General features: G+C 38.4%; 1 protein-coding gene across 1 annotated transcript in view; it reads right to left on the bottom strand.

The window, feature by feature from the left end:
- The window catches only part of LOC121897263 (receptor-type tyrosine-protein phosphatase beta-like), a 50,594-nt gene extending 33,917 nt beyond the window's left edge, over nucleotides 1-16,677 (bottom strand). Inside the window, exons 1-5 of the mRNA XM_042411656.1 lie at nucleotides 16,567-16,677; nucleotides 13,400-13,801; nucleotides 10,210-10,676; nucleotides 8,803-10,023; nucleotides 4,691-4,970 (exon numbers count right to left, since the gene is read on the bottom strand). Of these exons, the coding sequence (XP_042267590.1) occupies nucleotides 4,691-4,970; nucleotides 8,803-10,023; nucleotides 10,210-10,676; nucleotides 13,400-13,801; nucleotides 16,567-16,618 (2,422 nt within the window). The 5' untranslated portion in view covers nucleotides 16,619-16,677. The remainder of the gene's footprint in view (nucleotides 1-4,690; nucleotides 4,971-8,802; nucleotides 10,024-10,209; nucleotides 10,677-13,399; nucleotides 13,802-16,566) is intronic.

Below are 16,677 nucleotides of genomic sequence, written 5' to 3'. Positions count from 1 at the left end.
TACACTATATACTATATACTATACACCATATACTATACTATACACTATATACTATATACTATACACCACATACTATACTATACACTATATACTATGTACTATACACTATATACTATATACTATACACCATATACTATACTATACACTATATACTATATACTATACACCACATACTATACTATACACTATATACTATGTACTATACACTATATACTATATACTATACACCATATACTATACTATATACTGAAATGATTAGTCAATTGATTGGCAGAAAATTAACAAAAGTCACTGAATGATTTGAGTAATTTATCAAATAAAAGTACCAAACTGTCACTGTTACCGGCTTCCTAATTGTGAGAATTTGCTTTAATCTTTTTAAATCTTTGCAAAATTTCACTTTTTCTTGACATTTTATCGACTAAACAATGAATCAATTAGAACAAAATAATCATTAACCCTACATAATACTTACAAAACATTAATATTTAAGATTTTACAATCAGTTCCAGTGTTTTAATGTTGATTGTGGAGAGTTACTGAACATTTCGACAGATCGAGATTCAAAACATTCACTGCTTGTAGCGGCATCACCAGACAATAAAAACTGAACTTTTTCTAATATAATAATGGTGACAAATGTTCTTCTTAAGCAAGTTTCAAGAATTTACAAGTTGATTTTCATACCGCACAGATATACATGGAAAACAATGGATGCCCGGAAGGAAGGAAATCAATCCAAAAACTCTATAGTCTTGTTAAAAAGACAATTTAGAGTTCTGCAGGATCTGATCATATCAGCAGATAAATGTTTTAGTTTTCACTTCACCTGAACTAATGAACAACACTTCACCTTCTTCCATATTTTACTCTCAGCACCTCCTCTGTTCCTCAGCTGGATTATACAAAGCTTAATTAAACATGTTACAGGTCTCTATGTGTGTATGTGTGTGTTTGTGTGTGTGTATCCTGTCTTTGTACCAGCAGTAGTAGCAACGGTGATTTAAAAACTTGATAAGATTGTTTTAGCTGCGCTTTCGTTGGGAGATCTGCATGTGTGAGTCCGGACAGGAAAAAGAAAAAAAAAGAAGAAGGGGTGGGGCAGGACGGGGCTAACAGCCCCCCCGCACCACCCAGCACACAACTCAGTCTTGAACTCTGACTCTCTCATAATAATGGTTTCCTCTCTGAGGAGACTTCGTTGTTTCCTGAGGATACACAAACTCAACACACTAATGGAGACCTTCAATACAAACTGATTTGTTCCTTAATGAGACACCAAAACTGTCACATCTACTCTGATCGCTGATAACAAAGTACAACGTAACTGAGTACATTCATTCAAATAAAGTATAATTTTCTGGTAATTGTACTTTACTTGAGCATTTACACTTTTTGTTATTTTATACTTTATACTACCACAGTTGTTTGACCGCTGTAGGTACTAGGTTACACTTTATGGCCATAAATATGTGGACACCCCTGTCTTTTTTGTCACTTTTGTGTTGTGCTATTTCGTGTGGAGCATTTTTTCACTACACCATCACCAGACAAGAACTTCCATATTGGACAATATTACACAATAGCCTAACCTAATGCACACATTAGATTTCTTCTATGTTTTCCCTCTTAAAGTTTTTTTTAGGAAGTCTTTCCTTATTCAAATCAAGGGTGTAAGGATAGATATTTGAATGTAGTTCTTAGGTGCTTGATTGATTACACAACTTACACATAATTTCAAAGAGGAGAATTCAGACCACAAAATTTCAGATAGATGATTCTGACAGTAAAATATTTCAGTGTTATAAATTCTGTGTTATTTAAATTTCAACATTAAATATTTGATAGTTCAATAGCTAAATTTCACATTTAGATATTCAGTTACTAATATTTATAGCCATCATTTGTTTCCATAGGTGTCCACATATGTTTGGCCATATAATGTACTTGAGTAACATTTTCTATACCAAACATATGATCAGTTGATAAAATATTTTATATTTCTGTAGATTAAATTACCAAAAAGTATTGGACGAAATTTGATGAAGTGCAACATTAAAATGTTGTTTTAATAATTAGATCAGACTCTAAAATGAGTTCTATTACTTTTGATACTTATTGAAAATACTGATGTACTTTTGCTAAAGTCAAATTTTGAATACAGGACTTGTACTTATAATGGAATATTTTTTCACATTTTGGAATTTTACATTTACTTAAAGAGTAACTTCTCATTAAAAGTTATTATTCTCATCTTAGTTATTATTCTCATCTTAGTTATTATTCTCATCTGAGTTATTAGTCTTATCTGAGTTATTATCACCACAATTTATTATTCTCAACTTAGTTATTATTCTCATCACAAATGATTATTCTCATCAAAAGTTATTCTTCTCATCAGTCATTACTTTCAACACAAGATTTTATTCTTATCACAAGTAATTATTCTCATCCTTTCCCATCCTTCTCAACATATCAGTAATGTGATGACCTGCTTATAAACCAGGTGTTTCCATTATTACTGGAAAACAGTTATGATCTACACTTTCTCCCCTTAAGAAATAATCTTCCCTTCACCTCTGCACAGAAGACAAAGTGAAATCTCAGACTCAGATTTCTAATCTATGAATCCTATAAAAACAAACGGTGTGAAGGCCTCCTGCATCCGCTGCTACAGAGGAACAATGTGAAACGGGAAGTGGCCCAGAGGAGTCTGGAAACAAACACTTGAGATTAGATGAACAGCATTGTTAGTGAGCTCTCTGCTCAGGACGCTCTGACAAACCTGCAGCTACAAACGCAAACCTCTGCTGGCAACGTGCGGACGCTGTGGCCTTGACTTTGTACTTTGTGGCCTTGACTTTGTACTTTGTTACAGAGAGGAGGGGGCAGGATGGAGAGGATGTCCCCTGCTGCTCACACTAATCTTTTCAGGGTTTTATCATCGATATGCAACAGCATCTTTAAATGAAGCTTTGGTAGCTTTTTTTTTCTTATTCTTGCACATGTGAACAAATCACAGAGAGAAGATAAAACTTTTTATAAGCTCCTGTCAATTTCCACTTTTAGTTTCCTTCCACATTCATTATGTGTCACTTTTCTAAAGTTCTAAAATTAACAACATACAGACAGAATGTACACAAGTTAATTACAAAATAACTTATAAAGGCAATAAAAATCACAATATTTCTTGTGTTTGCCTGCCTCTGTGCTGCACATATCCTGACAAATACCCACACATACACATACAATGAAAGAGGAAGCTGTGTATGTAATTAGTATCACTATAAATACTATTATTACATACTGTATGTGATGTGAAGCAGACTAATATTATGAATGAAATTTTACTAAATCATATAAGTGTTTCTATCACATATTGTACAGATTGTAAAACACTGTGTGATTTTGTCTTTTATAAATTAAACTGACTTGATTTGATGAGGCTGCTGTAATTTCTTCTTCATGCTACAAAGTTTCCATATCGATACGTGACAACATACAGTATCACTTCCTGTTATTATTAGGGCTACAGCTAAAGATTATTTTTATTATCGATCAATCTGCTGATTAACTTTAACATCTTATAACAGTGAAAAACGTCTGTTACAATTTTCTAGAGCTCACTGAGATGTCATCAAATGTCTCGTTGTATCTGATCAACAGTCCAAAACCCCCAAAATATTCAGTTACTATCATGTAAACCCAAGAAAAAGCTACAAATGATCCCATTTCAGAAACTGGAATCAACTGTTTGGTATATTTGCTTGAAAAATTACTTGCATGATTATTCAACTATCAAAATAGTTGCTAATTCATTTTCTGTCAATCAATTAATCAATTACTCATTGCAGCTCTAGTTGTTCATGATGAGAACATGTTGACATTTTAAACATACTGTGTCAACATAGTTGAGGGTGTGGATTTAAATTTTCAGTTGTGTTTATAGCAGGTATAATTTATCCTCCAGGAAAAGAGATGCATTTAGATTGTATGTATGTATGTATATGATAGGACTGAAAGCTCCGGAACAGCTGCTAAATGGACCTTGTGGTGAGACTGATTGTTTACAACAACAAGAATGAACTTTTGATCTCAACATTTAATCCAATACAGACGAGACTAAAGATCTCAGAAAAATGTAAATCTGAGCATCTACAATTAAATGACAGACTCCATCTGCTGAGGAAGATCATATGATTGAAAGCTCCAGAACTGCTACTAATGGGCCTTGTAGTGAGATTGTTTTGTAAACTGCATTAAAGTAAATTGTATAAGTGCAGCATCCTTCATCAAAAGTCATTTATGTTTGATCAGTTTAAACATATAATTCATAAAATTAGGTTTATAACGAGATAATTACATTAAAATTCATAACTACAACATAAATAATCATATTTAAACAGTAAAAACTTTTTAATCCTCCAATACTGTAGATCAGCTGCAGCTGTAAACTTTTAAGATACAGATTTTAGCAGATAATTAAGGATAATTAAGCAAACTATCCTGATATTTGTTTAATTTCATGTCAGTTCTTAACTTTTCTTATTGTCTCATAATCTCTCCATCATTGCAGATTATATATAAGGAGTAAAAAAAACCAAACAAACAAAACACCAAATACCAATTTTACACAAGAACAATTAAAATCAGACATCAGATCAAATGAATCCTCCAGGGTGGTTCTTACCTGTGCGCACTGACGCGTTGCTCCTCTCTCCATCCTTCTTGGAAATCACCGCTAAACGGTATAAAGTCCCGGGTTCCAGATCCGTGATGTGACAGATGAAGGTGTGACTGAGCTCTCCATGCAGCTCACAGTCTGTGCCATCAGCCCGGCTTTCCTCCCCAGTGAACACGGTGAAGTTACAGAACAGAGCTGATGTGTTAAATGTCACAACAGCAGAGTTCGAGTCTGCGCTGATTTGTGTGAAGTTCACGGAGCAGCGGGGAGCCTCGGTGCTCTGAACCTGAAACAAGGACATGAAGACAGGAAATCAGTGACAACCTGCAGGATCTAATCATCAGTGTTTCAAAAAGAGACTCAGATCCTTTAACTCACCCCCTTCAGGCTCCAAAATAAACCGAGTATAAAATAACTTGTGGCGCATCTGAGCATCGCGGTCGCTCATTTAAATCCGTCCGTTCAGTTAGCAAGAAACACACAGATGATATTTCAGGATTAGCTGACATAACTAGGATGTAAAGATGGAAAAATGTGCCAGCGCTTCACTGATGATCCACACGGGACGCGAGCGCTACAGTTTGGCACGTCGTGCGTAAAAGTGAGTCCAGTCTCCATCCACATCTACATCTTCATCCTCACAGCCTGCAGCATCACGTTGGACCGGTGCGTTACATCAGCTCCAGTGACAGAATCGAAACCAATATCACCAGTTTCGTTTGAAAAAGCCTCACATGCAGTTTCTCCACATTTCTCAAACAGCTCGGACTCTTTTCTCTTTCATGGATAATCGATTTGTAAACTTTCACTGAACTGAAACAGAAGCAGGCGGGCTCTCTGCTGCAGCAACCCCGCCCTCCCTTCCTTCCTGCCCGCCTCAGACTTTCTCTGATGACCTTTAGCATCAAACTGTGCTCCATCCATCAGTGCATAATCTACTGTTATTATTAAGGTTGAATAAGAGTTATGCAACCAGGAAGCGGCTTCAGATCCAGAGACAAAGCTCTAACAATAGATATGTGAACATTCATTCAGAGAAAGAATTTCATCAAAGAGGGAGCAACATGATCACTTATGGAAGGTTTGATCAGTCAGTATAAACTGTAGACATCAAACCTTAAATTTCTCTGTTTGACTGTTCATATAATTCGTAGCAGAAGCAGAATTCAGATCTGTTGCTTAAGTAAACATGGCAGTACAACAGTGTAGAAATACTCTGTTGCACTGACTGAAGTCCTTGTTTCAGCTGTTTTCAATATGCTTCACAATCACTGACTCATCCTCAGCTGTGCAACTGGTAACATCCAATCACATTCATTCAGGTGTACAGTGCACACATATTTTAACCCGACATTGTCACATTTACTCATTTTGCAGATTTCACTCCTGCCATTTGCTGCTGCAGCTGACAAATCAGTGCTCCTGGTTTCTGACTTTATTAAAGGGGACATATCCTGCACATTTCCAGGTCTATATTTATGTTCTGGGGCTTTACTGGAATATCTTTGTATGACTTACAGTTAAAAAAAATCCTTATTTACTGCATCTTATTGCCCTTTTACACAGCCCCTCTGATAGAGGCTGTTTAAATGCCTGTCACTTTAAGGGCCCCCTCCCGATCAGCCCACTCTGCTCTGATTGATCAGCTTCTGGAAGCTGCAACATGGCTGACTTCCGGAAACTCGGGAGGCTACATCAACAACCATGAAACAAACTATAGTAGTAGAATTTTATTGCTTTTCCTTGTTATTGTTACTTTTTTGCTGTTTTCTGAAATTTCTGCAATAATGAAGCAATGAAGCAAACAAACAAACAAAAATCTTAACTTAAGGTCACTTATTAGCTTTTTTCTGGAGCTTTCAATTGCATCTCATGGTCTCCATCTACGGATGGTTGTTATGGAGATGTCTTCATATAGGACCAAAGTGATACTGAAGTCATGATGACAGTTGATCAATCCCCATGGAAACTGGGCAACATTAACAGATTAATCAATAAGGACAATAATAATAATTATAATAATAATAATAATGATCATCAGTTGTAGTTCTCTGTCACCTTCGCTGCACCTGAACACTGATCTGTTTATCACAGTTTCCTCTGATGATTCTTCATGTCTGTAGTTTCCCACCAGGAAATCATTTTTTAAAGCGTTATATCAAACTATTCAGACGGATGAAGATGACTTTTTTTTTTTGTCTTTATAAACAAAACCTCATAATCACAACCTCCCTGTTTTCATTCTGACTGGATGTTCATCTCTCCACATGTTTCCTGTCAGACTCATTACTGTACATATCAAACAAAGGTAGAAAAAACAAAAGCTTTAAAGAAAGAAACAAAGTGAATAATGTTAAATTTCTAAATGTCTGCTGTTTAGGTGAGAAGAAATGTTTCTGTTAACGTTTAAACTGGACTAGAATATTTAATTCTGACATGAAACATAAAGATAAATATGTGCTGATTTATTATTCAGACACTGAGACCGACGACAACATCACAATCACTTTAGGTTTCTTTGTTTCTTCAGTCTGCACATTATCTTCCACACGTTTGTTCCAAATAAAAACACTTTGTTTATTCTTTTAAACTGCTTCGTCAATCTTTCAAAGCGTCTTTGATGTTAGCCACAGGATTCTGAAGCTTTGAAATGTGTTTCCTGTTCACTGCTCTCTGCTATTTCTGTTATTTACTGAAACTATTAAATCATAAACTAGTTACAGGAAGTCTGGGTGAGGCAGACTGAGATCAGCCCGTTACAGTCATCCAGCTAACGTGGGCAGCGGTGGCCTAAAGGTCAGAAAGGGAACCGGAAGGTCATCGATTCAATTCCCGGACCGGCAGGATAAATGTGGGTGGGGAAAATGAAATCATTACCCCCACTTAAGGTGGCCTTAAGCAAGGCCCTTAACCTAAAACTGCTCAGTCATCGGCCGATTAGACTGTGGTTGTACTGGGCAGCTTCCAGGTATGAATGTGTGTGACCGTGTGAATCAGGGCGTTCCTATAAAAGAGACGCTTCCTCTCAGTGAAACTTTCCCAAAGGTTAAAAAAACATGTCTCTTCAAACCTTTAATGGAACATTAATCCCCAAACTCAACACCGAGACACGTCAGAGGAAGTGAAATTACTTACTGACACACACTTTGAGTCTAGCTCACAGAGCTACGCTACTAGCATGACTAAAAATATTGATTAGTAGAGTTTGGAGGTTCTCATTGGCTTCAGCTTTCAGTCATGGTGGTGTTATGGTAAAAATGCTAAAGCTTTAGCAGCTGCTAATACAGACAAGTTAGTAACAACACAGCAGTTCCTAAAGGTGCTGATAGAGACTGAAAAATGTATTTAACAAACAGCAAACACAAGTTTCCAACCAAATGTAGCGCAAATTTTAACCAAAGAATATCAGCGAAAGAAGCTTAAAATCGATATTAGGAGTTGGTTCATCAAGATAAACAGCTGGCGGCGCTAATTTTCCAGTCGGTGCCATTAAACCATTGCAGAAGAAGAAGACACAACGAGATGACCTCATTAAAAGAGCAGCAGTCAAAGCTCAAATGATGGAAAACATGACGGAAATGTGACATTTGTGTTTGTTTCATGTATTAATTTGAGAGACGTTACCACCTAGCTTTGTATTTTGTACAATATTATACTTTTTTTTTTGCTTTGTACTGTTTGTTGTTTTGCTGTTGTATGTTTTGATTGTGGGGGACTACGGATGCAAATTAGCTTCGAGCTAACTCCGGTGCAGTGCGTCTTTAATGTTTAAAACTGCACACTGTCCCAATCAATAAATCAAGATCAATTCAATCTCCTCGTCGCTCCACACAGATCTGATGTTTTCATCTCTTCAGTGGAAGCTTGAGTGACGTTTAAGTCACATGATTCATGTATGTCATCATCTATTCACTAAGTCTGTTTACATTTGCTTTTTATCCACACAACAACTTTTAAATCTCAGACAACAACAAACACTTTTTATGGATATTTGGGGATTTTTTCAAATTCTCGGTGTTGCTACTCACGTTTTTTATGCACAAATTGAAATTGCAAATAAAAACAGGTGGATGGAAACAAATCTCCAGATGCAAACGTAGAGCAACAGGTATACTTACAGGTGTGGTGGTGGTTAATTCTGACGTCGTCGTCGTCTGAAGTGTGGTTGTTGTAGTTGGAGGAAGAGGTGTGGTTGTTATCGCTGTCGTACTGGTTGTGGCAGTTGGAGTGGTAGCTGCTGTGGTTTTGATGGTAGTTGTGACAGGTTTGGTGGTAGCGGGGGTGGTTACGGTTGGAGTCGGGGTGGTTATGGTCTGTGTGGTTGCCATGGTTGCAGTTTCAGTGGTAGTGGGTCTGGTTGTCGGTGTGTCTGTTGGCGTTGTGGCTTGGACTGTTGGCGTCGTGGCTCGGACTGTTGGCGTTGTGGGTGGGACTGTTGGAGTCGTGGGTGGGACTGTTGGCGTTGTGGGTGGGACTGTTGGCGTTGTGGCTTGGACTGTTGGAGTCGTGGGTGGGACTGTTGGCGTCGTGGGTGGGACTGTTGGCGTTGTGGCTTGGACTGTTGGAGTCGTGGGTGGGACTGTTGGCGTCGTGGCTTGGTCTGTTGGCGTTGTGGCTCGGACTGTTGGCGTTGTGGGTAGGACTGTTGGCGTCGTGGCTTGGTCTGTTGGCGTCGTGGCTTGGTCTGTTGGCGTTGTGGCTTGGTCTGTTGGCGTTGTGGCTCGGACTGTTGGCGTTGTGGGTGGGACTGTTGGCGTCGTGGGTGGGACTGTTGGCGTCGTGGCTTCGACTGTTGGAGTCGTTGGTGGGACTGTTTGTTTTGCGGTGATGACCCTTCCTGAAGCAGTTGGGGACGTCGGTGGAGCTTGTTGAGTCGTGGCGCTCACTGAGATGCTCGGATAAACCGTAGAGATCATCAGTGTGGTCGAAGTAACCGCAGGTGGCGTTTTGGAAGTTGTAGGCGGGGGACGAGGGGTGGACGGCTGAGACATCTCCACGACTGATGTGGGTTCGGCTGTGGAAGGCATCTGAGCAGGTGTAGGAGGTGTAGCAGTGGTGGATGCAGGTGCCACGTTGGTCTTAGTGTGTTTTATCTTCTCGTCAGTTGTTGAATGAGTCGTAGAAGTGGCGGTTTGGTCGGAAACAGCAGATACACCAACAGAAGCATCAGAGGACGGAGACGAAACCTCAGAAATGAGTAGAGAGTCTGTGTTGCTGCTTGTGTTCATGTGTGAGGAAACTGTGGAGGGAACCAGAGTCACAGCTGCAGTTTCAGGGTCAGGCCCTGTAGACGAGGAGGAGGAAGAGGAAGAGGAGGACAAGACAGAGGAGGAGGAGGAGGAGGATGAGGAGGACAAGATGGAGGTGGAGGAGGAGGTGGATGAGGAGGACAAGATGGAGGAGGAGGAGGAAGAGGAGGACAAGATGGAGGAGGAGGAGGAGGAAGAGGAGGACAATACAGAGGAGGAGGAGGAGGAGGAGGAGGAGGAGGAGGATGAGGAGGACAAGACAGAGGAGGAGGAGGAGGAGGAGGAGGAGGAGGTAGAGGTGGAAACGTCTTGTTCTCCTGACGGCGTCTTGGCTTCAGTCCCGACCTCAGGGACATTTCTAGCCGACGACGCACTCTCCAATACGTCCGTGGATCGGTCGGTCGTGAACGCATCCGGACTCGATGAGTAAACATGGCTGCTGTTGAACCCTGACCGCTCCGTGACCGACGACGATGAAACATCAGGGTTAAAGTCTGCCGTTACCGACCTCCTGGTCCGAGGTTTGTTGATGTCATTTACATACAACGACGCTCCGTTAGTTATTGAGCTGTGGATCTTCGTGGTTGTGACCTGTCTGGCGGTCCTGTGGGTTTTTACCGTGTTTGGTAATCGTTCGTTAGTGACAGTTATGGCGGGAGTTTTGATGGCGTAGTTTTGATGGCTGGTGATTCCCAGGGGTTTATGTGTGGATAAGTATAACGTGGTGGAGACAGGAGTCGTGCCTGAAAAATAATCAAAAAAACAACCTGAGTGATGTAAAAGACAAAACACAAAACAATGATTGTTTCCCTCAGTGATACTTATTTTTTTAAAATATGTATCGTACAATTAATGTGTTCTAAACTCTTAGACATATTACAGAAAATAACCGATTGTCACTTGTCATTGAATTATTTTTTTTGTTCTATCCGAGGTTAGCGCTCTACACTTTTGACATGTTTCCTGATTGTGTTTTGGCAACGTGTCAATCCCAGAAACAATAGTAGCAGTCCCTAAAGTGGCAGTTAAAGGATCAGTCCAGTGTTTTATATTTTTCTTATTATGATCGAATCCCATGTGCAGCACCAACCCGACAATGTGTTGGCACGTCTCTCAGTACTTTCCTCCTTTCATACTCTGTCCGCATCTCTCAGCTCCGAGCCTATTGGTTCCTACTAAAGACGTAATTATTTAAAAATACCTCACAAATATATAGTTTCATATTTTAGTAATCAGTAATTTCCTAAAACAGATACACAAACAATTAGGGCTGCATATCTGACACATTTACAGTCTTTTTAGCATCAAATTCCCTCTTTGTGTTTCCTCGGACAGTGTTTCCCTGTTGAGCTGCAGGTGGAAGTATAGTAACAAAAAGAGGGACGTTAGCACTAAAAAGACTGTAACGTTGAAAGATATCTACTTGATTTGACTCATTTGGATGCTGAAGCTTCATATTAGCTTCAGATAAACTTTTAAATACATTTTTGCACAGAAGGAGGACTGTGGGTTTTGTCCTCCATCACTTCCATTGTAAGGTCATTATGAAGGGATCTTCTAATGGTCAGTATGAACAGGAGGAATGATTACAGCAAGAAAAACATGTTTCAATGTTCATTTGGGCTCCTGATTATTGTTTTAAGACAGACTTAAAAAATTATGAACCCGTCCTTTAATCTTTTAGTCTTTAAAATGGCAGAAAAAAGTGAAAAATGTCGTCACAATTTCCCAAAACCTAAATTAAAATATTCCAAAGTGTCATTTTATTTGACCAAAAGTCCAAAACCCCAAAATATATATGTGTTTATTTTCATATATGACAAAGAAAAGTGTCAAATAGTCACATTTAATAGTGAAATTTTGGCATTTTTGCTGGAAAAATTATGATTATTCAACGATCAAAACAGTTGACAGTTTTCTGCAGATCAACTAATCGATTTAATTATGTCAGCTCTACACACAATACTTGTTAGTAGATCAATACATTGTTGGTTTGGGATTATTGATCCTACATCCATTCTCAGCCTAGTGGGGGAGATCTAATGAATTAATTCAGATTCAAATAACTAAAGTGGAAAAAAGCAGCAAAGATTCTAGAAAGTGATCAAGAATTTTGGTGTTTTTTGACCAAAGTGTCAATGAAAGTTTTTGGATTTAAACTTGCAACGGTACCTCTGGATGACATCATATCGTACAAAATATCAGGACCTTCTCTGGCATGTTGGCTGAGATGTTCTCGGCCTTGAGCGCCTCTGACAGGAAGAACACTGCTGATGTTTTTCCTGCCTGACTGAGTGAACTAACGGCTCCGACAATGTCAGAGGTCAGGATGAGGAGTGGACGAGTCTGTGAGTCAATGAGACTTCTCTCTCTCTCTCTCTCTCTCTCTCTCTCTGTCTCTCTCTCTCTTTTATTCTATTACTTCTTTCTTATTTGCACAAATAAAACAAACAATAACACATAATAGAAAAGGACTATGACTGTTTTTCTGTCCATATTCTAAGATAAATGAGTGTTGTTATTGTTATTAATGAGTTATTTATTTTAGGGTTATTTTTATAATTCGTAAATAAATATATACTAGAAATAAAGTTTTTGAAATGGCACATCTTGAAAGTGAGTAGGAGATGGAGGAGGGGGAATCATGTTATATTGATACAGAACTTTAACTTTAAAGGGTAACGACACACTAAATCAGTTTTTTTTTACACTGCACACATAATAACAGGTTTATGTTGGAATATGATGTTATTACAGGTGATTTTTCCAACAACACACATATTGTGTGTAAAAAGTAATTTTTCTAGCTTATTTCTGTCTGCTTGGATTTGAAAATTCAGTTCAGCCAAATCCTCTCATCGTGACGTAAAAGGCGAGACGAGGCCGCCGAGGTTTATTTCATATCAGCTGCCACGCCAATTATAAATATCTCAACACTGATAACTGTCACCTCAGTTTGTGCCTCTCACACAGAGCTGCTGGTAGTGTTAATAAGCCTGAAAAGAGACGGCAGAGAGGCGACGTCGTGCAACACATGAGCCGCTGATAAATAAGTGTGCTGTATTCAAAGCTTTACAAGATATTCAAGGCCGATGACGTTAACAATGATAAACAGCAGGGCCGCGGCTACGTACTGACACTCCCCCCACAGACAGCTCAGCTACAACACAGAAAGTTTTACAAAAGGGCCATGAATGTGTTTCTAGTGACAGTCAAAGCTCCTACAGACACGGAGAGTCTGACAGCAGCTGTTCATGGCTGGTTAGCTCTACATCTATTCATGCTACGCTGAGCGGTGGTCAGTTTGTGACCCCTGACCCCCTGACGCCCCCTACAGTCATCCTGAGGGAGGGAGCTAGCAGAGTTTGACTGTGTAGTTACCCTTTAAATACATATAAAAGTTTCATTTGCAGGAAATGGTTTCCCCGGTCAACATCACACCTGTGATGCTGCCGTCTCCTCTCACCTGTCTCGGGACATAAAGACTTCATCAGCTGATTCCCTCCTGAGTCCACCTCATATTGGCTCCAGTCCGAATACTGCGAGTTTCCTCTGATCACCACGCGCGTCCCCTGTTTCTTCAGGTACATCTGCGCCTCAGCCAATCCGAACGTTCGTTTCTCGCTGTCGCATTTCCACGCCGGAGCCGTGCTGCAGGGCCTCAGGTAGGCCAGGCGGGCGTGAACGGGCAGGCGGGGGTTCGGATCGGCCCACAGACACAGAGAAGACTGAGTGTGCATTAGCCTGTCGCCGCCCGACCACGCCCACTGCTGTGCGGGGTTAGTGATGTCACACCGACCCAGTTTGACCACCTGTTGGTGGTTCAGCAGACACAACTTCCTCGGGGTCAGCATGACGAGGAATCCCGCTGAGGAGACACAAGGTCACAATTTATTAAATCCAGAACTACCTGTGCTCTTATGTTCATTCTCGATTAATCTGCCGATTATTTTCATAATTAATGAATTAATCTTTAAGTCTTTAAATGTCCACAAAATGTTGTGTAACATTGAAAAGTGCTTTATTTGATCAAAAGTCCTAATAATTAAAGTGAAATTTTGACATTTTTGCTGGAAAAATTACGAATATTTCATGAAAATCTTCTAATTTTTTGATGATCAACTCATCAGTTAAGTGATTGCTTCGGCTGTAAACCCGATATCTGTTAGCAGATGTCAGTTCAACTAAATCTAGTCATGCAAATAGTTTATGTGCTGATATTTTCTGCCTCCGCACCGATACGATGAAAACCTCAACAGCAACTGATTTAAGATATTTTCTACTGAAGAGTCTCTTTAAAACCAGCAGACAGCGACGTCTGTGGATTATTAAGAACCTTCTCCTATGAAGACATATTTTAAATTATTACAGCTGTGTTTTACTGTATCGTTTATCTGTGTGTACAGCAGCTTCAATTTATGGTTGCTGACAAATACATTAATAAACACTTATATCTGCTAACAACTACATTATAGTGCATTGTAAAGCATTTATTGAATGTGTATATACTGATTATTAATGATAAATGAAGGGACTTAAATACTTGTTGTGGTTTTTGACTGTTTTTATTGTCCATTCTTTGTCTTTTTTCCTTCTTTACCTGTTTTAATTTAAGAGATAGACTCAGTCTTATTGACATAACTTTATTTAGTCTGTCAGTTGAGATGAGGGGGGGGGTTTATCCTCAAAGTGAAAACTGATGAATCTGTATGTTTTTATCACTTGTGGACTGAAAATATTGTTTAGAAGTTTTAACTGCTGGACACAAGATGTCCTCCTACTTCAGTCCATTTTCAGTAACCTGCATACTGAACAACAACTGGCTCCAAAATTGTTGTGACGTCACAAATAATGCTTGTAAGTAAACTCAGATTTTAGGTGAGAAACTTCAGTAGATGGATGTAAAAAAAAAAAAAACTCTGCACAGAGAAGCTCAAACATCCGACTGAAGGAAAAAGAAGAAACACGTTTTTAACTGAAGGCGTTTTTAAGTTTTCTGGAGATAATTATAAAATTTGTTGTTAACTTACAGAGAAAACAGCTCTGCAGTTATATGTTTGAGTTCAGTGGTTGTGTTGAGTTTAAAAGCATTTGAAACTTCCTCGTAAAAAATATATATAAAAATCTCCATATAAACTCAAGTAAATATGAACTTATTATTCATTTAAACATTATTCTTTATGTAACATTTGGTTGTATGTTTTCTTGTAAACACAGATAAGTAAACTTCCTTTCTGGGAACCTTCCTGAGGATTTACAGTAACATTTCTGTTCCTTTTATAGAAAGTTAAAGGAAACTAGAGTCAAACGTTATCAAAAATTATAAATAACATTTTAGATACGAGGAATGACTGAGTGTCATGATCATACATATGAGTCACTGATGTTTTGATTTTTAGTTGCTGAGGGATACAAAAGTTTGACAGGAAATAATAAAGTGTTAGTCAATAACTCTACATGTTTGTTTCCTGCAGTTTTCACCAACATCTCAACCAACCTACGCTCGTTTTTAAATGAGGGGCACTTCCTGTTTGAACACCATCACTTTCTGTTTGAGTAAAATTCAGCATTTTTTTATCTTTTTTTTTTTTTTTTTAAACATTTTTCACATCACAGGACCAAAAACAAACCTGCTGCATCATTCATATTTAAATTTACAATCGAGATGTTTTATAGTATGTGTCACTGATTGTTTCAGCAAATAAAACTGTTCTGTACTCAGATATTTGAGTAAAAGCAGAATAAAATACGTCCTGAACTTTTACTTGATTAAACATGCACATGTGTTATGAACAAGATTAAAGTATTAAAAGTAGTTATTATACAGCAGACTGGTTCCTGTTTAACACTGGGATATTATTACCGGTACATTCATATGTTTAATGTTGTAGCTACTTTACAAACTTTTGTGTATTTTAATAATAATAATAAGAACTTAACAACCATCTATTATCTTCAGCCTGTTAATAGTTTCACACTGTTTTTATTATTTCTTTGTTCTCTGTGTAATGCTGTTGTGTTTTTATGATTTATATCCAAATACTATACATAAATTGACTTAACTTTATTCATATAGCACTATTTAAACACAAGGTTTTACAATACAAAACAAACAAAAGAGTAAACAGTAAATGAAATCCAAAACGTAACAGATAATAATACAATGCATCATATATTATAAGCAAATCTTTGAGTTTATATGTAAAATCTGAATCTGTAACGTCATCAGTAACTGAAATGAATGTACTTGAGTAAATATACTTTCCACCACGGTTTGTATTTTTTTAGATTTTAAACTAACTTAATGTCTAATAGCTGTTAATCTATCACAGAATCCAATCATTATCTCTTCATTTATACCAAACAGCAGCTCGTACGGCCTCTTCATTTAACACACATAAACAACTACTTTACTTTAAACGTTCACAGTGAAGTTACTGGTTTTATTTTCGTGCTACTTCACAGCACAGATCAGAACAAACAGATCAGCCGAAATAAGTTTTCGTGAGGTAAGATCACACAGGTCACACATGAATACACTGCTTCGTATACAGCTCATGTTAGGCTGAGCTTTCTTCTTGTTTGTCTTCTCTCGGTTTGAATCTTTCCCGATAAACAACCAGCAGTACTTACATGCACAGCTGAACCTCAGAAGTAGAAATAAAACCAAAATTAGGACGTCCATGTTTCTCTGCTGCTGTTTGGTGCGTCTGCCAGCTTCAGATGAGCAGAGTAGAAGTGCTG

The sequence above is a fragment of the Thunnus maccoyii genome, chromosome 5 (assembly GCF_910596095.1).
Source record: "Thunnus maccoyii chromosome 5, fThuMac1.1, whole genome shotgun sequence".
NCBI classification, from domain to species: Eukaryota; Metazoa; Chordata; class Actinopteri; order Scombriformes; family Scombridae; genus Thunnus; species Thunnus maccoyii.
Note: the sequence above shows the minus strand (reverse complement) of the source record. Positions and strands in the feature narration are given on the sequence as shown.